The sequence below is a fragment of the Schistocerca serialis genome, chromosome 12 (assembly GCF_023864345.2).
Source record: "Schistocerca serialis cubense isolate TAMUIC-IGC-003099 chromosome 12, iqSchSeri2.2, whole genome shotgun sequence".
Taxonomy (NCBI): Eukaryota; Metazoa; Arthropoda; class Insecta; order Orthoptera; family Acrididae; genus Schistocerca; species Schistocerca serialis.
Genome location: NC_064649.1, coordinates 110,492,542 through 110,517,584, shown reverse-complemented (window position 1 = coordinate 110,517,584; position 25,043 = coordinate 110,492,542). Strand labels below are relative to the sequence as shown.

At 44.2% G+C, this 25,043-nt stretch overlaps 1 protein-coding gene across 1 annotated transcript in view; it reads left to right on the top strand.

The window, feature by feature from the left end:
• The window catches only part of LOC126427975 (C3 and PZP-like alpha-2-macroglobulin domain-containing protein 8), an 829,074-nt gene that overhangs the window by 522,926 nt on the left and 281,105 nt on the right, over positions 1 to 25,043 (top strand). The window contains exons 5-6 of the mRNA XM_050089861.1: positions 4,944 to 5,069; positions 11,671 to 12,068. Coding sequence (XP_049945818.1) covers positions 4,944 to 5,069; positions 11,671 to 12,068 — 524 coding nt within the window. The remainder of the gene's footprint in view (positions 1 to 4,943; positions 5,070 to 11,670; positions 12,069 to 25,043) is intronic.

Below are 25,043 nucleotides of genomic sequence, written 5' to 3'. Positions count from 1 at the left end.
TAAGGCCTCTCATGGACGTGATGGAGTGCCTAGCAGAATATTAAAGTCTGTGCTGCATATATTAGCTCAGTAGTTAGCCTTTTTTGTAATTTTTCCTTTACGATTGGTAAGTTCCCTGAACGATCAAAGTACTCAGAATTAAACCCACATTATAAAAAGGGAGAAAGGGATAATTTAGGCAATTTTAGACCAATTTATATGCCATTAGTGTTTGCTAAAGGTGTTGACAAGACTGTGTATGTGGGGATAATTGATCATTTTATATCACATAATTTGCTATGAAATGTACAATTTGGCTTTAGAAGTGGTTTAACAACTGAAAATATTCTCTTTTCTCTGTGAGGTACTGGATGGGCTAAACAAAAGATTTCAAACGCTGGACGTATTTCTTGATTTAACTGATGCGTTTTATTCTGTTGATTACAAAATATTGCTCCAGAAGACTGGCCATTATGGAATACAGGGAGCAGCTCATAGTTGTTTTACCTCTTACTTTAATAACAAGCAACAAAAGGTCATTATACACAGTGTTGAGAATGGCTGTGATGTGGGCTCTGAGTGCGGTGCAGTCAAATGGGTGGGTGTCCCAGGGATCAGTGTTGGGGCCACTCTGTTCCTTATCTATATAAATGATATGCACTCTAATATTACAGGTAACTAACATATTTCTGTTTGCTGATGACACTAGCCTAGGAGTAAAGGACGTTCTGTACAACACTGGCTCTGTTTCCAGTAGTGTGGTTCATGACATAAGTTCATGGCTTGAAGAAAATAAACTGACACTAAATCACAGTAAGACTCAGTTTCTACACTTTCCAACACACAATTTAACACATTGGCATATGATTATTGAAACTGAACGGTTGATATTTCTGGATGTTCAGATAGATAGTAAACTGTCGTGGAAAGCCCATTTCACAATCTTGTTCAAAGACCTAATGCTGCCATTTTTACTATTCAAACGGTATCTGAAGTAAGTGATAGTTCGACACGAAAAGTAGTCTACTTTGCTTATTTTGGTTCGCTTATAACGTATGGTGTTATATATTGGGGAAACTCTTCCCATTCTCAACGGATATCTTTGGCACAGAAACAGGCGATTCGGGCAATAAGTGGTGTTAGTTCGCGAATCTCTTGTGACCCCTGTTCATTAGTCTGGGTATTCTGACATTGGCCTCTCAATATACATATACTTTACTGTCGTTTCTTGTTAACAATATCAGCTCATTCCCAAGAATTAGCATCTTTCACTCAGTTACTAGAAAGCAGAAATCCAATCAGCAATTGGATCGCACTTCCTTGACTTTTGTGCAGAAAGGTGTGCGGTATACTGCTACACCCATCTGAAATAAGCTACCACTAGAATTCAAAAATCTGAGCATAAATCCACGCGCTTTCAAATCGAAACTGAAGAGTTTCTTCTTGGGTCACTCCTATTCTGTTGAGGAGTTCCTTGAAAAATTAAACTGATTCCTATGTTATGAGGGTCAATCCAAAAGAAATGCAAACTATTTTTTTTAAAACATCTTTTATTCTATATGTTTGAAAGTTTTACAGTGTGTAGATACATTCTTTAGGAACAATATTTTCTCTTCTCCACATAATTTCCATCCCTCTCAACTGTCTTACACCATCTTAGAACCAGCGCCTGTATACCCGCACGGTAAAATTCTGGACCAACCTGTTAGAGCCACTGTTTGGCAGCGTGCACAAGGGAGTCATCAGTTGCAAACCTTGTTCCACGAAGAGAATCTTTCAGTTTCCCGAACAGATGATACTCACATTGAGCCAGGTCAGGACTGTAAGGCGGGTGTTTCAGTGTTGTCCATCCGAGTTTTGTGATCGCTTCCACGGTTTTTTGACTGACAAGTGGCCGTGCATTGTCGGGCAACAGCAAAATATCCTGCTTTTGCAGATGTGGTCGAACACGACACAGTCGAGCTTGAAGTTTCTTCAGTGTCGTCACATTTTTTTTTTTTTTTTTGGTCATCAGTCTACTGACTGGTTTGATGCGGCCGGCCACGAATTCCTTTCCTGTGGTAACCTCTTCATCTCAGAGTAGCACTTGCAACCTACGTCCCCAATTATTTGCTTGACGTATTCCGATCTCTCTCTTCCTCTACAGTTTTTGCCCTCTACAGCTCCCTCTAGTACCACGGAAGTCATTCCCTCATGTCTTAGCAGATGTCCTATCATCCTATCCCTTCTCCTTATCAGTGTTTTACATATATTCCTTTCCTCTCTGATTCTGCGTAGAACCTCCTCATTGCTTACCTTATCCGTCCACCTAATTTTCAACATTCGTCTATAGCACCACATCTCAAATGCTTCGATTCTCTTCTGTTCCGGTTTTCCCACAGTCCATGTTTCACTACCATACAATGCTGTACTCCAGACGTACATCCTCAGAAATTTCTTCCTCAAATTAAGGCCGGTATTTGATATTAGTAGACTTCTCTTGGCCTGAAATGCCTTTTTTGCCATAGCGAGTCTGCTTTTGATGTCCTCTTTGCTCTGTCCGTCATTGGTTATTTTACTGCCTAGGTAGCAGAATTCATTAACTTCATTGGCTTCGTGACCATCAATCCTCATGTTAAGTTTCTCGCTGTTCTCGTCACATATGGATCAGAATTTATGGTGGTTCCACTTGGCACGATGTCCACAAGCAAAAGTCCTTCGGAATCGAAAAACACGGTAGCCATAACTTCTCCAGCAGAAGGTGTGGTTTTGAATTTTTTTTCTTTCTTGGGTGAATTTGCATGATGCCACTCCATTGATTGCCTCTTCGCCTCTGGTGAAAAGTGATGGAACCGAGTTTCATCACCTGTCACAATTCTTCCAAGAAATTCATCTCCACCAATCTCGTACTGTTCCAAAAGTTCGCTGCATACCGTTTTTCTTGTTTCTTTGTGAGCCACTGTCAACATCCTGGGCACCCACCTGGCACAAACCTTTTTTCAACCAACACTGTCAGTATTCTGCAAACACTTCCTTCCCCTATCCCAACGTAGCGTGACAATTCGTTCACTGTGACACGTCTGTCAGCAGTCACCAATTCGTTAACTCTCTGCACATTGTCTGGAGTGTGTGCAGTACGAGGCCTGCCGCTGCGAGGACAATCCTCAGTATTGCTGTGCCCGCTTTCATCACGTGACCTGCTTGCCCACCGACTAACTGTACTGCGATCGACAGCAGCATCTCCGTACACCTTTTTCAACCTCTTGTGGATGATTCCCACTGTCTCGTTTTCACAGCACATGAACTCTGACAGCGCGTTGCTTCTAACGAACGTGAAGTGTAGCGGCCATCTTGAAGACATGCTGTGACGGCACCACTCACGGGAACAGGTTGAACTAAGTTTGAAAACAAGCGGGAAGGATGTATCTACACGCTGTAAAACTTTCACACATGCACAATGAAAACTGTATTTTTACAAAAATAGTATGCATTTCTTTTGGAGTGACCCTCATATATTGTTCATTGCGTTTACTTAAACTTATCGATTGGCCTTTTTTGGGTTCAAAAACGTTTTGTTTTATCTTTTATTAGTTTTATGTTATAATTTCATGTACTGGCACATTCCAAGAACTTGGAGGTTTGCTCCTCAATTTGGTCTTATGGAACTAGACGTGTAAATAAATGATACAGTACATTGTTTGTCCAATGCTCACTAAGTCATTGGTGAAAGTGAAAGAATTTCTACATCTACATCTACATTTACATACATACTCCGCAATCCACCATACGGTGCGTGGCGGAGGGTACCTCGTACCACAACTAGCATCTTCTCTCCCTGTTCCACTCCCAAACAGAACGAGGGAAAAATGACTGCCTATATGCCTCTGTACGAGCCCTAATCTCTCTTATCTTATCTTTGTGGTCTTTCCGCTAAATATAAGTTGGCGGCAGTAAAATTGTACTGCAGTCAGCTTCAAATGCTGGTTCTCTAAATTTCCTCAGTAGCGATCCACGAAAAGAACGCCTCCTTTCCTCCAGAGACTCCCACCCGAGTTCCTGAAGCATTTCCGTAACACTCGCGTGATGATCAATCCTACCAGTAACAAATCTAGCAGCCCGCCTCTGAATTGGTTCTATGTCCTCCCTCAATCCGACCTGATAGGGATCCCAAACGCTCGAGCAGTACTCAAGAATAGGTCGTATTTGTGTTTTATAAGCGGTCTCCTTTACAGATGAACCACATCTTCCCAAAATTCTACCAACGAACCGAAGACGACTATCCGCCTTCCCCACAACTGCCATTACATGCTTGTCCCACTTCACATCGCTCTGCAAAATTACGCCCAAATATTTAATCGACGTGGCTGTGTCAAGCGCTACACTACTAATGGAGTATTCAAACATTATGGGATTCTTTTTCCTGTTCATCTGCATTAATTTACATTCATGTATATTTAGACATAGCTGCCATTCTTTACACCAATCACAAATCCTGTCCAAGTCATCTTGTATCCTCCTACAGTCACTCAACGACGACACCTTCCCGTGCACCACAGCATCATCAGCAAACAGCCGCACATTGCTATCCACCCTATCCAAAAGATCATTTATGTAGATAGAAAACAGCGGACGTGCCACACTTACCTGGGGCACTCCAGATGATAACCTCACCTCCGATGAACACTCATCCTCGAGTACAACGTACTGGGTTCTATTATTTAAGAAGTCTTCGATCCTCTAACATATTTGGGAACCAATACCATATGCTTGTATCTTAGTTAGGAGTCTGCAGTGGTGCACAGAGTCAAACGCTTTCCGGAAGTCAAGGAATATGGCATCCGTCTGATACCCTTCATCCATGGTTCGCAAGATTTGCTCTTTGTCCTGCACTGCTTGTGTCGATGCTGGGCAAGTTCGTCCACAGTTGGCACATACGTTTGCAACTGTGTGTGACTGTATTGTGAGGCTTTTTCTTTTTGCTGCAGTGCACTTCTGGGTGCTGGCGCTGGACCAATCACTGCGACTTCCCTCCGGAGCGGCGGGCAGCGTCTGCGTCAGGGACCCCGCCGGAAACTGCGTGGCGCGGTGGCCGCAAGTCAGCCTCGGACATGGTGAGTACTTCTCTTTCTCTCTCCAGCACAGACGTTTAGTCGGCTCCACCTGTCAGCGCCTCGTCACTGGATCCCGACTTAGTAGTGCCACAGGTGTCAAGCAGCCCAGAGAAATTCAGCAATATCGGGCAATAATATCGTACAGTACTGAGGCACAATTAAGTATAGGGTACCTCAGGGATCAGTGCCTGGACCAATACTATTTCTCAAGCTGCGAAATGGTCGTTAATAAAATAGTGACCAAAAATGGAATATATTTCCTTTACTTTACGTCTGTGGTCACAAATTTTTTGTCAGCAGACTACCAATTTCGGTCTATATTGACCATCATCATATCAGTTTTGTAAAAAACAGGTCCTGGATCTCGACTTAGTAGTGTCACAGCTGTCAAGCAGCTCACAGACAGTCAGCAATATCGAGCAATAATATCGTACAGTACTGGGACACAATTAAGCGAAGGGTACCTCAGGGATCAGTGACTGGACCAATACTATTTCTCAAGCTGCGCAATGGTCGCGAATAAAATAGTGACCAGTAATGGAATATATTTCCTTTACTTTACGTCTGTGGTCACAAATTTTTCGTCATCAAACTACCAATTTCGGTCTGTATTGACTATCCTCATATCTGTTTTGTAAAAAACATGTCCTGGATCTCGACTTAGTAGTGTCACAGTTGTCAAGCAGCTCACAGACAGTCAGCAACATCAATAAAATCGTACAGTACTGAGGCACAATTAAGTGGAGTGTACTTCAGGGATCAGTGACTGGACCAATACTATTTCTCAACCTGCGAAATGGTCGCGAATAAAAGAGTGACCCGAAATGGAATATATTTCCTTTACTTCACATCAGTGGTCACAAATTTTTTGTCGTCAGACTACCAATTTCAGTCTATATTGACCATCTTCATATCTGTTTTATAAAAAAAACATGTCCTGGATCTCGACTTAGTAGTGCCACAGTGGTCAAGTAGCCCACAGACAGTCAGCAATATCGAGCAATAATATCGTACAGTACTGTGGCACAATTAAGTGGAGCATACCTCAAGGATCAGTGACTGGACCAATACTATTTCTCAAGCTGCTAAATGGTCGCGAATAAAAGAGTGACCCGAAATGGAATATACACTCCTGGAAATGGAAAAAAGAACACATTGACACAGGTGTGTCAGACCCACCATACTTGCTCCGGACACTGCGAGAGGGCTGTATAAGCAATGATCACACGCACGGCACAGCGGACACACCAGGAACCGCGGTGTTGGCTGTCGAATGGCGCTAGCTGCGCAGCATTTGTGCACCGCCACCGTCAGTGTCAGCCAGTTTGCCGTGGCATACGGAGCTCCATCGCAGTCTTTAACACTGGTAGCATGCCGCGATAGCATGGACGTGAACCGTATGTGCAGTTGACGGACTTTGAGCGAGGGCGTATAGTGGGCATGCGGGAGGCCGGGTGGACGTACCGCCGAATTGCTCAACACGTGGGGCGTGAGGTCTCCACAGTACATCGATGTTGTCGCCAGTGGTCGGCGGAAGGTGCACGTGCCTGTCGACCTGGGACCGGACCGCAGTGACGCACGGATGCACGCCAAGACCGTAGGATCCTACGCAGTGCCATAGGGGACCGCACCGCCACTTCCCAGCAAATTAGGGACACTGTTGCACCTGGGGTATCGGCGAGGACCATTCGCAACCGTCTCCATGAAGCTGGGCTACAGTCCCACACACCGTTAGGCCATCTTCCGCTCACGCCCCAACATTGTGCAGCCCGCCTCCAGTGGTGTCGCGACAGGCGTGAATGGAGGGACGAATGGAGACGTGTCGTCTTCAGCGATGAGAGTCGCTTCTACCTTGGTGCCAATGATGGTCGTATGCGTGTTTGGCGCCGAGCAGGTGAGCGCCACAATCAGGACTGCATACGACCGAGGCACACAGGGCCAACACCCGGCATCATGGTGTGGGGAGCGATCTCCTACACTGGCCGTACACCACTGGTGATCGTCGAGGGGACACTGAATAGTGCACGGTACATCCAAACCGTCATCGAACCCATCGTTCTACCATTCCTAGACCGGCAAGGGAACTTGCTGTTCCAACAGGACAATGCACGTCCGCATGTATCCCGTGCCACCCAACGTGCTCTAGAAGGTGTAAGTCAACTACCCTGGCCAGCAAGATCTCCAGATCTGTCCCCCATTGAGCATGTTTGGGACTGGATGAAGCGTCGTCTCACGCGGTCTGCACGTCCAGCACGAACGCTGGTCCAACTGAAGCGCCAGGTGGAAATGGCATGGCAAGCCGTTCCACAGGACTACATCCAGCATCTCTACGATCGTCTCCATGGGAGAATAGCAGCCTGCATTGCTGCGAAAGGTGGATATACACTGTACTAGTGCCGACATTGTGCATGCTCTGTTGCCTGTGTCTATGTGCCTGTGGTTCTGTCAGTGTGATCATGTGATGTATCTGACCCCAGGAATGTGTCAATAAAGTTTCCCCTTCCTGGGACAGTGAATTCACGGTGTTCTTATTTCAATTTCCAGGAGTGTATTTCCTTTACTTTCCATCTGTGGTCACAAATTTTTTGTCATCAGACTACCAGTTTCGGTCTATATTGATCATCTTCATATTTATTTCATAAAAACATGTCCTGGATCTCGACTTAATAGTACCACAGTTGTTAAGCACCCCATAGGCAGTCAGCAATATCGAGCAATAATATCGTACAGTACTGAGTCACAGGGATCAGTGCCTGGAGCAATACTATTTCTCAAGCTGCGAAATGGTCGCGAATAAAATAGTGACCAGAAATGGAATCTCCATTACTTTACGTCTGTGGTCACAAATTTTTTGTCATCAGACTACCGGTTTCGGTCTACATTGACCATCTTTATATCTGTTCTATAAAAACATGTCCTAATGTACTGGAGCCATAGTAGCATCGTCTAATGTTAAACACAAAATCAGCGCCATTATGGTCGGGATTACGGAAGTGTCCGATTCCACCCGTCTGCTTTGACCCATGACGTCATCAATATGGCGGAAATGGCTATTCTAAGCGTCTCCAATATGGCGCCTATGATGTCACTACATACACACGGCAAAAAAATACGAAAACACCTATAAATAAGACAACAACAACTCCCTCCAAAACTACAATCAAACTAGCGGGACAACCGCGAGAAATTGGGGGTTTTAGGGAGCGGACAAGCTAAATATAACAGTAAAAAACACTCCACGATCCCAAAACACACAAAATGAGAAACAAACAAAAATTACAAAATATACAGGAATCTGAAACTTCCCTTGACCTATATATGTCAACTGCAGCTGGCGATACCAAAACACCAACGCCTACAGCAAAAACAACGAAAACTGGAATCAGAAATTTCCCTTGACCACAGCTGACGATAACAAAACACTAATACCTACATATAAAACTATACGAAAATTGTAATCGGTCATTTTCCTTGACTTGTATAGGTCAACCACAACTATTCATACGAAAAATCCAACACCAACAACTACGAAAAACAGAACCAAAACCGCAACACCTCAAAAATTCAAAAGTCAAACGTCCCTACGTAAATTAATATTCGATACACAATAAATACACGAAACATTACAACTCTAGAAAAATAGACCCAATAAACTATTACCTACCACCAACAAATTTCGGGGCTGCAAAATAGGTCGGCCATCCCAAACACACACACACACACACACACACACACACACACACACACACATGGGTCGCCATCAAACACAAAAAGACGACATCTACAAACACAACCAATTCATAAACTCCGCGCCGTAATAACGTCATACATCACAACACCTTTACGCCTGCTGCTGGCAAGATGACTCTTGCATATGCTGTTATTTATATATAGGGTGATTCACGAAGATATGCTAATATTTTAATATGTTATTCTACAAGTTAAACTAAAGAAAAAAGTTCGTACAAATATAGGTCCGCAAATGTTTAATTACTGAGTTACTGCTAGTAAAAGATTTTACCTAAAATTTAGCAACTTCGCTAATACGAATATGAAGCCATCGCAAAACTGTATGAGGTTAAACTAAGGCCCGATTTCCATTTATTATGTTGTTATTTATCTGGTGGATCTAATGAAACATGTCCAAGACGTGTACCTGCAGTAGTTACCACAACAGTTACTATGTGGTTTCACTCAAGTACACTGTTATTATTATGTTCTTTCACTGAACAATACAGAAAACTAACTCCTTTCAAAAGTTAGGAAACGACTGAAACAGTTCACTAACGGTTGCGAACGATGACGTGAACGTTTCTACATTCTTACTGGAAAGTAAACAAATTTACTTGTATAATAATCTTTGCTTCTGTGTATTTACCGGAAAAGTACTGCAGATACACGTCTGGGACATGTTTTATTCGATTCACCAGACTAGTAACAAGAACTTTCATCTCTTACAGTTTTGCGATGGCTTCGTACTAGCGAAGTTTCTAAATTTCAGGCAAAATCTTTTATTAGCTTTAACTCCGTAACTTCCAGGAGATTTAATGTAGTTAAAATTTGTACCGGAATACGTTCTCGGTTTTCGAGTTATTCATGAGTTATTCAACCGTCTATATGAACTTTTTCCTTTAGTTTTACTTGTAGAATAACATATTAAAATATTTGCTTACCTTCGTGAATCACCCTATATATTTTACGATGCTGGTGCTGATTTCGTGTTTAACATTTGACGATGCCACTATGGTTCCGGTACATTAGGACATGTTTTTATAAAACAGATCTGAAGATGGTCATTAGAGGCCGAAACCGATACTCTGATGACAAAAAAATTTGTGACCTTAGACGTGAAGGAAATTTAGTAATACTGCCCCTAGCGATGTGGTTTTATACATCCCTCAGTTCTGTTTCTGGCCTTAATAAACCACGTTAGAGATTTTCAAATTCTGTCGCTCGCTACAGGTATAAAAAATGAAAGGAATGAACAGGATCCTTTTCCAACAGATTTAATGTAGTTAAAATTTGTGCTGGAATATGTTGTCGGTTTTCGAGTTTTCGTGAGTTATTCAAACGTATCCCTCCTCCCACACTCAGCTTCCACGGTCAGGATTTCTAGCATTGCTGTTCACGGCACGCCCTTCAACCACTGTGCAAAAGTTTGCGACTGCACGACATTTCCCACGTTCGACCTGTTTTGGCAGACAAGTTTCGTTCTTTGTAGTTTTTTCGTTTGACGCTTATTTCGTGAGCTATTTGGCCCGGTCACTATCAAATATATATATATTAAGTACAAATGCATATACCCTCTTTTGTTTAAAATTGTACAAACCAATGCAAATACCACAAATAAAAATTACTCCTTTTTTAAAAATAAGGTTTATTTTAAAAAAGTGGTTGGCATGCCTCTGAGCACTATGGGACTTAACATCTATGGTCATCAGTCCCTTAGAACTTAGGACTACTTAAACCTAAATAACCTAAGGACATCACACAACACCCAGTCATGACGAGGCAGAGAAAATCCCTGACCCCACCCGGAACCGAATTATTGCATCATCATCATTTAAGACTGATTATGCCTTTCAGCGTTCAGTCTGGAGCATAGCCCCCCTTACAAAACATTGGTGCCTTTTTTTATGTTAAACCTATTACTTCAAAATTATTCTGAACCGAATCCAGGTACCTTCTCCTTGGTCTGCCCCGACTCCTCCTACCCTCTACTGTTGAACCCATGAGTCTCTTGGGTAACCTTGCTTCTCCCATGTGTGTAACATGACCGCACCATCTAAGCCTGTTCGCCCTGACTGCTACATCTATAGAGTTCATTTCCAGTTTTTCTTTGATTTCCTCATTGTGAACACCCTCCTGCCATTGTTCCCATCTACTAGTACCTGCAATCATCCTAGCTACTTTCATATCCGTAACCTCAACCTTGGTGATAAGGTAACCTGAATCCACCCAGCTCTCGCTCCCATACAACAAAGTTGGTCGAAAGATTGAACGGTGCACAGATAACTTAGTCTTGGTACTGACTTCCTTCTTGCAGAAGAGAGTAGATCGAAGTTGAGCTCTCACTGCATTAGCTTTGCTACACCTCGCTTCCAGTTCTTTCACTATGTTACCATCCTATGAGAATATGCATCCTAAGTACTTGAAACCGTCAACCTGTTCTAACTTTGTTCCTCCTATTTGGTACTCCATCCGTTCATATTTCTTTCTCACTGACATTACTTTCGTTTTGGAGATGCAAATCTTCATACCATAGTCCTTACATTTCTGATCTAGATCTGAACTTTCAATCGAACCTGCCATCACAACTAAGTCATCCGCATATGCAAGACTGCTTATTTTGTGTTCACATATCAATTCGATGATATTATGATGCATAATATCATAATATCATCGAATTATTTAAAAAACGAAAAATTTTGGCACTGCTGTTGTGTCTCATTGACATCTTTGTTTCTTTTTTAATTGGTTATTAGTCACAAATAATAAATACTTGTTATATCGAAAACAATCAAATACAGAAACATTGATTAATCAGAACGAAATACCGGTATCGGTTTTAAGCGCCCTGTTTTCGCCATCCCAATTGCAGGCGTGCTGAGCTTCTCGCTACCGCTTTCGGGGGCGGCGCCCACGGGCACGTGGCACCTGCAGCTGGAGGCGGACGACCGCCGTCTCTCCGGCTGGGGGGCGGCGGCCGCCTTCAACGTCAGCCTGCCGCAGCAGGAGGCAGCCGGGGGCGGCGGGGGCGGCGGTGCCGGGGGCGGCACAGCCAGGCCACTGGGCACGCCGGCCTCGCCCTGGCTGGGAGCCGGGGGCAGCGGAGGCGACGAGGGCGGCGGGGGTGTTGGGGGCGGAGGTCGCGGTGAGGCGACGCAGGCGTCGGCGCCGGAGGACGAGGTGGCTATGGCCGAGGAGCACTTCGTGGAGCTGCGCTTCGGGCGCGCCGTCCGCAGGCTGTACAAGCCGGGCCTGCCGTTCGTCGGCAAGGTGAGTGGCAGCCACCCTCTGCCACGCACTGCATTCTGCTGCTGCTGGCATCCTCCATAACGATGAACATCTTGAGATGGGGAACTATTACCAACCTCACCTCTCATTTTAAGGCGGAAAATCATACACGAGTGGCCTACCGGGACCGTCGGACAGCCGTGTCATCCTCAGTGGAGGATGCGGATCGGAGGTGCGTATCGGCAGCACACCGCTCTCCCGGTCGTTATGATGGTATTCTTGACCGAAGCCGCTACTATTCGGTCGAGTAGCTCCTCAATTGGCATCACGAGACTGATTGCACCCACAAAAATGGCAACAGCTCATGGCGGCGTGGATGGCCACCCACCCAAGTGCCGCCCACGTCCGAAAGCGCTTAACTTCACGGAAACCGGTGTATCCACTGCGGCACATCTGATGGAGGCTACAGAAAAATTGCTTTTTGCCAGGGAAGTCCGTAAACCCCAGCTCCGTTCAATATACACTGAACTGAACACAAAACGGGTTAGAACACTGTTGGAGAAACAACGAAACAAACATGCCAAATTTAAAACGAAACTTTCCTGGCGGATTAAAACTGTGTGCCAGACCGAGACTCGAACTCGGGACCTTTGCCTTTCGCGGGCGACTGCTCTAACAACTTTTTTTTTTTTTTAATTAAACTTTTCACTTTTTTTTCATTTTGTTCGTTATGTTTGGTCGTTACGGGCGTCGCAAGACATCCTGTTCAAGTTCTGTGGTTGATCCTTCCACTCATTTTTTTATTAAAGAGGCCAACCGGCTCTCTGACCGATGACGCTGACCTACCGTGCCGGCGTTTGGGTAGCTCAGATGGTAGAGCACTAGCCCGTGAAAGACAAAGGACCCAAGTTCGAGTCTCGGTCCAGCACACAGTTTTAATCTGCCAGGAAGTTTCATTTCAGCCCACACTCCACTGCAGAGAGAAAATCCCATTCTGTGCCAAATTTCAACAGACACAAAGTCCCCAAGATTGACGATCTTTTACAGAAACTCGAAATTTAGCGCCGACTCCAATGCGAGATTCTTATAGCAGTTTCCACAACGAAACTTTGTCTCGAAACCTGGCTGAAAATCCAGACATTCTGGGAGTATGTCAAGCATGTTAGCGGCAAAAAACAATCAATGCCTTCTCTGCGCGATAGCAATGGAGATACTGTCGAAGACAGTGCTGCCAAAGCAGAGCTACTAAACACAGCCTTCCGAAATGCCTTCACAAAAGACGAAGTAAATATTCAAGAATTCGAATCGAGAACAGCTGCCAACATGAGCAACGTAGAAGTAAATATCCTAGGAGTAGTGAAGCAACTTACATCACTTAATAAAAGCAAGTCTTCTGGTCCAAACTGTATACGAATTAGGTTCCTTTCGAAGTGTGCTGACGCATTAGCGCCATACTTAACAATCATATACAACCGTTGGCTCGACGAAAGATCCGTACCCAAAGACTGGAAAGTTGCACACGTCACTCCAATATTCAAGAAAGGTAGTAGGAGTAATCCTCTAAACTACAGGCCCATATCGTTAACGTCGATACGATACAGGATTTTGGAACACATATTGTGTGCGAACATAATGAATTACCTCGAAGAAAACGGTCTATTCACACAGAGTCAACTTGGGTTTAATAAACATCCTGTGAATCACACCTAGCTCTTTATTCACATGAAGTGTTGAATGCTATTGAGAAGGGATATCAGATCGATTCCGTATTCCTGGATTTCCGAAAGGCATTTGACACTGTATCACACAAGCGGCTCGTAATGAAATTGGGTACTTATGGAATATCGTCTCAGTTATGTGACTGGAATTGTGATTACATGCCAGAGAGGTCACAGTTCATAGTAATTGACGGAAAGTCATCGAGTAAAACAGTAGTGATTTCTGAAGTTCCCCAAGGTAGTGTTCTAGGCCCATTGCTGTTCCTTATCTGTATTAACGATTTGGGAGACAATCTGAGCAGCCGCCTTCGGTTGTTTGCAGATGACGTTGTGGTTTATCGACTAATAAAGTCATCAGAAGATCAAAACAAACTGCAAAACGATTTAGAAAAGAAATCTCAATGGTGCGAAAAGTGGCAGTTGACCCTAAATAACGAAAAGTGTGAGGTCATCCACATGAGTGCTAAAAGGAACTCGTTAAATTTCAGTTACACGATAAATCAGTCTAATGTAAAAGCCGTAAATTCAAGTAAATACCTAGGTATTACAATCACGAACAACTTAAACTGGAAGGAACACATAGAAAATGTTGTGGGGAAGGCTAACCAAAGACTGCGTTTTATTGGCAGGACACTAAGAAAATGTAACAGACCTACTAAGGAGACTGCCTACACTACGCTTGTCCGTCCTCTTTTAGAATACTGCTGCGCGGTGCGGGATCCTTACCAGATAAGACTGACGGAGTACATCGAAAAAGTTCAAAGAAAGGCAGCACGTTTTGCATTATCGCGAAATGTGGGAGAGAGTGTCAGTGAAATGATGCAGGATTTGGGCTGGAAATCGTTAAAAGAAAGACGTTTTTCGGTGAGACGCAATCTTCTCACGAAATTCCAATCACCAACTTTCTCCTCCGAATGGGAAAATATTTTGTTGACACCGACCTGCATAGCGAGGAACGATCACCACGATAAAATAAGGGAAATCAGTGCTCGTACGGAAAGATATAGGCGTTCATTCTTTCCGCGTGCTATACGAGATTGGAATAATAGAGAATTGTGGTTCGATGAACCCTCTGCCAGGCACTTAAATGTGATTTCCAGAATATCCATGCAAGTGTAGAATTGCCGAATGAAATGGTATGAGAATGCGTATTCAAATACAGAGGTATGTAAACAGGCAGAATACGACGCTGCGTCTATGTAAGGCAATAAGTATGTGACGCAGTTGTTAGATCAGTTACTGCTGCTACAATGGCAGGTTAACAAGATTTAAGCGAGTTTCAACGTGGTGTTGTAGTCGACTCACTAGTGTACCATGAATCTGCATGTCAGCAGGGGACTGTTCAAGCTGGTGGAGGCTCTGTACAGGTGTGGGGCGTGTGCAGTTGGAGTGATATGGTACCCCTGATACGTCTAGATACGACTCTGCCAGGTGACACGTACGTAAGCACCCTGCCTGATCAGTTGCATCCATTCATGTCCACTGCGTATTCCGACGGACTTGGCCACTTCCAGCAGGACAATGCGACCTCCCACACGTCCACAATTGCTACAGAGTGGCTGGAGAAACACCCTTTTGAATTTAAACACTTCCGCTGGCTACCAAACTCCCCAAACGTGAACTTGAACTGTTCAGCAGAGATCTCCACCACTCGTACTCTCACGGATTTATGGAGGGCAGTGCAGCAGTGATAGCGTCAGTTCCCTCTAGCAGTGCTTCAGACATTAGTCGAGTACATGCGACGACACGCTGTGGCAATTTTAGCAGGTAGCGGGAGCCTTACACGATTTTAGGCAAATGCACCAGTTTCTTTGACTCTACAGTGTATATACTAACGACCAACCCATAGTCCGCAACTGCAGGATGCTGATGATCTCACTCTGCCAACCGATAGCACAAACTTAGATGCATCAGGAATCACCCTAAAGAATGCTCTTGAACATCTGTCAACATACTTTATACGCCCTGTAAACCCACTGGGGAGAATAGGTGATAAGGGTTGTAGAAAGGGCCAAAAACGGTTGGGGGCAGTTTCAACTTAAAAATGTAATTTATTGTAATTTAATAACACATTTACGACCAAACCGGCAGATAGCACAACTTTTACAACTACAAGTTTCAATCTCCAAATCTTCACTGCTGAAGGCCTCCACACAAGAAATCTAAAAAATCAACAAGGTAAATTTCAAGTGACTGAAAACATACGGCTACAATTACAAATAAAATAATTAAATGTGTATCACTGCTAGGCTGAAAGCCTCAAGGCAAGGGTGGGTAAACAAATATAAACAAGATGCAAAACAAACGGCAGAAGCCCCACGATAAAACATAAGACATAACCTTTCACAAGCAGAAAGCCACAGTGTTTAAGCTTGAAAGGTAATTTTAAGAATAAGGTTCCAAGCCCCATTGTTTAAGCTTGAAAGGTAATTTTAAGAATAAGGTTGCAAAGGTGAAGGCCCACAAATAATTTTGCAAAAATTAAATATATATATATATATATATCCATAAGCCTTAAGTTTTAAGTATCTGAAACCGGACTAAAAGAAAAGACAGCACAATGGCAATAACCATTCAGCAAATATCCACTTACCGGAATTCAAACACAGTAAAACCAAGAAATTCTTTTTGTCATTGGCTATGATAGATTATAAACAGATAATTAACGCTTTCAGACCCTTTGGCTACAATTGTGTACATTAACTTTTACAGTCTGTTAGCTGCAACAAAAGTACTTGTTCCCTAAGCTAACCTGAGCTACACACTTTTCATCACGCGCAAATGCTGCCATCCGTTGGGCATCACTATAAAAATATCAGCAGGCCAATGTAGCAGCGCTCAGCAACTTGTGACCACCAGAATACATAGTTCGCTATATTCCAGTATATAATTGAATATCGTTGTTCTTATTTTACATGAAAATTATTGAATGATCATTTTACTAATTATAACAATAGAGAATATTTCATAATTAGTTACTTTAGTCCTTAAAGTGAAGCCAAGTGAACAAAGTACGTTTTGGAAACGGGTACATATTTTTGTATAAATCTTGCTCCTAAAGTCATTAAAAAATCACCTAAGACCACTACCATATAAATAAAAATTTTTCTTCCTCCAGAAAAATTTCGGGTCTGAAAGGGTTAAACACCGACAGGAAAGACAATAAAGGCAACAGCACTCAGAAGCCTCCAGGGGGTCGGTCTGCCCTCCTTCACTTAGGTGAGACACGTGGTGAGCCCAACTACACCTGATCCGTCGGAACCCAACCAGGGGGCAGCCACGGACCGACCAACAGACGACTTGCTTGCCACCAATCAGTGCATGAGAATCCAAACACAAAATGTTATGGGCGTGATTATCCACAATCAAATATGTATGTGTATTTAGCTGTCACACAGTGTGTTGGACAGCAACAACAGGTGAGGAAAGACATTGCCTGAAATTACGTTAATGGCCAGGGCAGGTAACCGGAACACTAACGGCCACTAGGCAGAAAATTCCACTGGTGCACTTGAATTGTACTCGACCAATACAGTTAATTCCACCACATGGTGGCTAAATTTCAGCAATACAAACACTTGATGTTGCTCACAAGAAAACCTCCCCAACAGCGAACCACCGAAACGAACCACACAACATGAATGGATGTGGCTTGGGCAGTTGAAACCACTACTCAACTTTGACGTCCTGGATCGGTGAGCCACGAAGCTCGCAGCGATCGGACAGACAACTCCACACTGTGCAGGGACCTTCAGCGGACCCAGCCGACTGGACCGCTTCCCAGGTGCGCCGCAATTGACCGACTGCCCCCAGGGTGCCGACAACATTTAAAATAGTCGTCAATGGAAATAACACCATCTACACACACAACCAGAGAAACACTTGCACGAAGACCTGAACGACACCCAACAGTAACTAAGCACGCACGAAGACAAATCGAAGTCGATGCACTCACACACACACACACACACACACACACACACACACACACACACACACACACACAGCCGACTGATGAACGACTGGCGAGCCAAAACGCGTCGTCCAGTAGGACGACCGACCGACGACCAACCAAGGCCGTGGCCCGGCTGAAGTGATGCGTGGCGGCAATGGTGGGGCGAGCCATGTCGACGCAGACCTCACTGCTGCTCCAACCCGACTGCACTAGTGCTGCTTGCAACTCCCCGACTGGCAGGTCCGGACTGCGCTCCAGACGCGTTCCAACTGACTGGCAGACCCGAATTTGCGACCCGAACTTCTTATGACAAACAATGACCAGGAAGTAATGGCAGTCGACCAAAGGTATTCCGAGAGGGGATATATGGATACGTGCTGCTAACGCCGCTCACGGTCAGGCAAAGCAGCAACTCGGTGACAGCAGTAATTTAAATTAACGCGGTGAGGTGGAGGTACGTTAAAAACAGGGAGTAAAATACATGATGGCGGGAACACGAGCGACGCACGGCTCAATACTACATAGCAAAACCAGATTAAACCAAACACAACAAAGACACAAGTGCGTGCTTTCCAGCTGAGAAATAGCGAAACCAAGTTAAAGATAGAAAGGTCAGGGGTTAAGTTTGTAGACAGTGACTCTCTGGAATACCTAGGATAACACTTCACACATCTCTGATGTTCAAAAAACACTGCATAAATTTCAAATAAAAAATCTCCACCAGGAACAACCTACTCAGAAATCTGGCCGGATAACAGTGGGGCAGCCAAGCCTGAAACGATCCGAACTTCTGCAATGGCATTATGCTACTCTACTGGAGAGTATGCCTGTCCTGTTTCGTATAAGTCAACTCGTGGCAAACAGGTGGAGATTGTCCTAAACGACACACGCAGAATTACCAAAGGCTGCTTGAAATCAGATCTACCACCTTTCAGGAATTGCATCGCCTCCTGTTCGGAGAGAAATACTCGTAAGTTTGCAGCTCGTGGTCTAGCGGTTAGCGTTGCTGCCTCTGGATCACCGGGTCCATATTCAGTTCCCGGCTGGGTTGGGGATTTTCTCTGCCCGGGGACTGGGTGTTTGTGTCGGCCTCATCATTTCATCATCATCATCGTCATCAAATGGTGCAAATGGCTCTGAGCACTATGGGACTTAACATCTGTGGTCATCAGTCCCCTAGAACTTAGAACTACTTAAGCCTAACTAACCTAAGGACACCACACACATCCATGCCCGAGGCAGGATTCGAACCTGCGACCGTAGCAGTCGTGCGGTTCCGGACTGAGCGCCTAGAACCGCGAGACCACTGCGGCCGGCATCATCGTCATCATCATCATCATTCGTGACAGTGGTTAGATTGGACTGTGCAAAAACTGGACTGTGTAAAAATTAGGACTTTGTATGGGCACTGATGACTGTGCAGTCGAGCGCCCTACATACCCAATCATCATCATCATCGGAGAGAAATAGTGGCAGACAGGGAAAAAGAAATAGAACCACCAGGGAAAGAACGAAACTGCACCAGGAAGTAACGCATCTCTTGCATGGGCAACGACCCTGCCCACAACGACTAACGTCAAGGAAAAGTTTCCTTAGAACATCAGAGAAACTAACAATCACTTATGATGAAGCCATGCTGCAGCTATGAATGACTGAGACATCCCACCCTCCGGGTAGGAAAGACTGTCAGAATCTCTATCCTCTGGTCACGACGAGATCTGGACGATCTGGGAGCCCTCGATTAGGCTGGGATCAGAAGTGGGCAGATCAAGGACTAACCTGACAAAGTCCGGATACGCTTAAGAAAACAAAACCCAATGTGACTGCAGGGAAGAACACACCGTTCAGCATATGCTTCTGTGTCGACTGCGTCCAAACACCTGCACAGGAGATGCCCTTACCTGGGCAACAGAAAATGCACTCCAAGTTGCCAAATTTTGGTCAAAGATTACATAAACTGTGCTGATCTGTCAACAGTTGTATAATCCGTGTTTTATGTACGTTTCCGACACAAGAATAATAACAACCAGCACGACCGATCGATTCTACGTGAAAATTTGGGCTATAATTCTAAATCGTTTAAAAGTCTCTATTATTAATAAGTTGGAAATACGTACAGTATTTAACAATCACTTTCTGAGCATTGCTGGTGAATTAAACAAAAACTTAGTTTCTAAAGGGAATCATATAACTCCCTTGGAAAATGCCTTTCCGAGACTGATGTCTGAAATACTCCTCTGTGATACAGACAAGAGGGAGATTGAGTCAGTAATTAAATCACTGAGCACTACGGCCTTTCACTGATATGATGGAGTACCTAGCGGAATATTACAGTGCTGTGCTGCACATGTTAGCCCTGTACTTTGCCATATTTGTAATTTTTCCTCTAAAAAATTTGAGTTTTCTGAACGATTAAAGTACTCACTACAAAGCCACCGTATATAAAGGACTGAATGGATAATGTAGACCATTTCACGCCTATTTCTATGCAATCAGTGTTTGCTAAAGTTATTCAAAAATGTTCAAATGCGTGTGAAATCTTATGGGACTTAACTGCTAAGGTCATCAGTCCCTAAGCTTGCACACTAATCAACCTAAATTATCCTAAGGTCAAACACACACCGAGGGAGGACTCAAACCTTCGCCGGGACCAGGCGCACAGTCCATGACTGCAGCGCCTTAGACCGCTAGGCTAATCCCGCGCGGCGCTAAAGTTATTGAAAAGTCTGTGTATGTAAGGATGGATTTAGAAGTGCTATAACAACTGAAACTGCTATATTCTCTTTTGTCTGTGAGGTACTGGATGGATTAAACAAAAGGTTTCGAACGCTATGCTTCTTTTTTGATTTAACCAAGGCGTTTTATTCTGTTGATCACAAAATATTGCTCCAGAAGTTGGACTATTATGGAGTACAGGGAGCAGCTCACAGTTGGTTCACCTCTTACTTTAAGAACAGACAGCCAAAGGTCATTATTCACAGTGTTGAGAATGGCTGTGATGTGGGGTCTGAGTGGGGTGCAGTCAAATGGGGTGTGCCCCTGGGATCAGTGTTGGGGCCACTCCTGTCTCTTAGTTATATAAATGATATGCCCTCTAATATTACGGGTGGCTCTAAAATGTTTCTGTTTGCTGATGACAGTAGCTTGGTAGTAAAGGGTGTTGTGTGCAACAATGGCTGGGTTTCAAATAGTGCATTTCCTGACATGTTCATGGCTTGTAGAAAGTTAACTAACTCAAAATCACAGTAAGACTCAGGTTTAAAGTTTCTAACACACAATTCAAGAAAGCCCAATGTTTTAATTTTACAGAAGGGGCATGTGATTAGTGAAACTGAACAGTTCAAAATTCTAGGTGTTCAGATCGATAGTAAACTGTCGTGAAAAGCCCACTTTGTGGATATTGTTCAAAGACTCAATGCTGCAATTTTTACTATTCGAACGGTATCTGAAGTAAGTCAAAGTTCGAGCGAAAAGTAGTCTACTTTGCTTATTTTTATTCGCTTGTGACGTATGGTACTATATTTTGGGGTAATCTTCCCATTCTCCACGATATTTTTAGCTCGAAAACGGCCGAGTCGGGCAACAGGTGGTGTAAGTTCGCGTCTCGTCGACCCATGTTCACTAGTCTGGGTATTTTGACATTGGCCTCGAAATACACAACTGGCATTAAAAATTGCTACACCAAGAAGAAATGCAGATGATAAACGGGTATTCATTGGACAAATATATTATACCAGAACTGACATGTGATTACATTTTCACAAAATTTGAGTGCATAGTTCCTGAGAAATCAGTACCCAGAACAACCACCTCTGGCCGTAAGAACGGCCTTGATATGTCTGAGCATTGAGTCAAACAGAGCTTGGATGGCGTGTAAAGGTACAGCTGCCCATGCAGCTTCAACACGATAACACAGCTCATCAACAGTAGTGACTGGCGTATTGTGACGAGACAGTTGCTCGGCCCCCATTGACCAGACGTTTTCAGTTGGTGAGAGATCTGGAGAATGTGCTGGCCAGGGCAGGAGTCGAACATTTTCTGTATCCAGCAAGGCCCGCACAGGACTTGCAACATGCGGTAGTGCATTATCCTGCTGAAATGTAGGGGAACGAATGAAGGGTAGAACCACAGGTCGTAACACATCTGAATTGTAACGTCCACTGTTCAAAGTACCGTCAATGCGAACAAGAGGTGACCGAGACTTGTAACCAATAACACCCCATACCGTTACCCCTGGTCATCCCTCAGAATGGCGATGACGAATACACGCTTCCAATGTGCGTTCACCGCGATGTCGTCAAACACGGATGCGACCATCATGATGCTGTAAACAGAATCTGGATTCATCCGAAAAAATGACGTTTTGCCATTCGTGCACCCAGGTTCGTCGTTGAGTACACCATCGCAGGCGTTCCTGTCTGTGATGCAACGTCAAGGGTAACCAGAGCCGTGGTCTCCGAGCTGATAGTCCATGCTGCTGCAAACGTCGTCGAACTGTTCGTGTAGATGGTTGTTGTCTTGCAAACGTCCCCATCTGTTGGCTCACGGATCGAGACGTGGCTGCACGATCCGTTACAGCCGTGCGGATAAGATGTCTGTCATCTCGACTGCTAGTGATACGAGGCCGTTGGGATCCCGCACGGCGTTCCGTATTACCCTCCTGAATCCACCGATTCCATATTCTGCTAACATTCATTAGATCTCGACCAACGCGAGCAGCAATGTCGCGATACGATAAACCGCAATCGCGATAGGCAACAATCCGATCTTGAAACGTGATGGTACGCATTTCTACTCCTTACACGAGGCATCACAACAACGTTTCACCAGACAACGCCGGTCAACTGCTGTTTGTGTATGAGAAATCGGTTGGAAACTTTCCTCTTGTGAGCACGTTGTAGGTGTCACCACCGGCGCCAACCTTGTGTGAATGCTCTGAAAAGCTAATCATTTGCGTATCACAGCATCTTCTCCCTGACGGTTAAATTTCGCGTCTGTAGCACATGATCTTCGTGGTGTAGCAGTTTTAATGGGCAGTAGTGTATATACATTTTTTACTATCGTTTCTTGTTAACAATATCAGTTTATTCCCAAGTACCAGCAGCTTTGCCTCAGTTAATATTAGGCAGAAATCCAGTCTGCATTTGGTTCGCACTTCCTTAAGTCTCGTGCAGAAAGATGTGCAGCATACTGCTGCATCCATTTTTAATAAGCTATCACAAGAATCCCAAAATGTTTGCAGCAACCCATGCGCTTTCAGATCTGAATTGAATATTTTCCTCATGGGTCACTTTTTCTATTCTCTCGAGGATTTCCTTGAAAAAGTAAGCTGATTCCTGTATTATATTGTTGATTCTGTTTACGTAAACTTATGGCTTTTCTTTTTTGGGTTCATAAACATTTTATTTTATCTGTTTTTTACGTTTATGTTGTAATTTCGTGTACTGATACGTTCCACGACCTTGGAGATTTACTCCTCAATTTGGTCCTACAGAACTAGAGGTATAAAATTAAAAAAAATATATTAAAAATGTGGGGAAGCAGCTGGCCCAATACTTATTCTGCCTTCCTGACCGAAAATTTAGACATGCGGATGTAGTGGACCTCTTTTTTAACACTGAACATACTTAATCCTTATAGCTATCCTCTCTTCGTAATGAATCCTTCATATTCAGCATGTCCCTCTCTCTACTGCCGTCTCCTTTTCCTCCCAGTGGCCCTTCCTGCTGTCTGTATCTCCCACTGACACTGTCTTCATCTTTCCTCCCGCTCTTCCTTACCACTGTCTCCTTCTGTGGCACTTTCACTGCCTCTCTGTTCCATCACCATTCTTTTCGTCCCATTCTTTTTCTCCCCCATTCCCATTGCCTTTTCTTTCTCGTGTACAATCTGCCGTCTTTCCTTTCATCCACCATTGCCTCGTCTCCTGTTACGTCTGCCACAGACCGACCCTGGCAGGCAGACTACACTCAAGACACTCTTGTGTACCATATAACATACACAAGCACTTGCAGGCGCAACCAAGAGGAAAACAATTCTTCGAAATAAACAGAACTTCCTAGAGACTAATGCGAACCTTTTTCTGCAGAGGTCGCCTCACAGACACAGGGAAAGTTGAAGTAGTCCGCCGACTTCCGCCGGCTTTATAAGGCCAGCGCAGCAGCAGTACAGCCGGTTACTCGCCGAGCTAGGACCAGCTCCGACAGACCTCACCGATGCTCTTGATGAACAGTCGTCTACATGTTATTTGTTTTCTTTGTGTGTATATAGTGATTGATGGAGAAGTGTAGTTAAGTTTCAATAAACGACATTATACTGAGTGTTTTACAATACTCAGTATTCTTCATCTCCAGACATGTCCTTAGCGATTGTTTGCACCGACTTTTGATCAGCAGACCATGAAATTTCAACTCAGGGGAGTAGGGGGTCTGGGAGGATCCGAACCTCCCCTCCCCCCACCTTGGGGCCTTTGAAAGATCTTGAGTCATCTGTTTTTTTCATTTCCACTATATTCTCTCCCCCTCTTGCTCCCACTACTCCTATCTCCACTCATCTTTTTTTCTCCTTTACTGCCACATCCCTCACTGACCATCTCTATTTCCTCTCTTGCGTTCCATTTCTGTTTTCTTTATTGATCTCCCCTTTCACTCTCACTTCCGCTCTCCCACTATCACTGTTTTCTCTCACGGTCTCCTCCCCCTTCCACTGTCCACCATTGTCTCCTTGCCACTCTCTTTCAGCACAAAAAGAGAGCGAATATGTTCGGCTGCGAGAATGATTGAATGATTGGCAAGCTAGGCAGAATGAGGACTGGTCCAGCTGGCTCCCCGCTTTTCTATAAAAGTTTTTTAAACAAGAGCACATTCGTCTGTTTGTGTTCTGACACAGGCCTTTTTTTCTATTGCTTCCCTTCTTTTCCTTGTTACAGCAGGATGCATTGCCTATAGAAGGGCTGTTCCGAAAGTAATTCCTCCTATTTTTACTCACGGAAACTGCAGGACATACATAAATCACAACAGCAAAGCTAAACCAAGCAGTATTTCAGCTTACAGACTGTCATTTTTCCACGTAGTCACCACCATTCGTTACGCATTTTTCCCCACTATGAACCAGAGCCTGCATACCGGGCTTGTGCAAATCGGAACCCGCTGGAGCTAAACTCTTCGTCGTGCGGTAGCGTTCTCACTTCCCACGCCCGGGTTCCCGGGTTCGATTCCCGGCGGGATCAGGGATTTTCTCTGCCCCATGATGACTGGGTGTTGTGTGATAGGTTTAAGTAGTTCTAATTTCTATGGGACTGATGACCGTAGATGTTAAGTCCCATAGTGCTCAGAGCCATTTGAA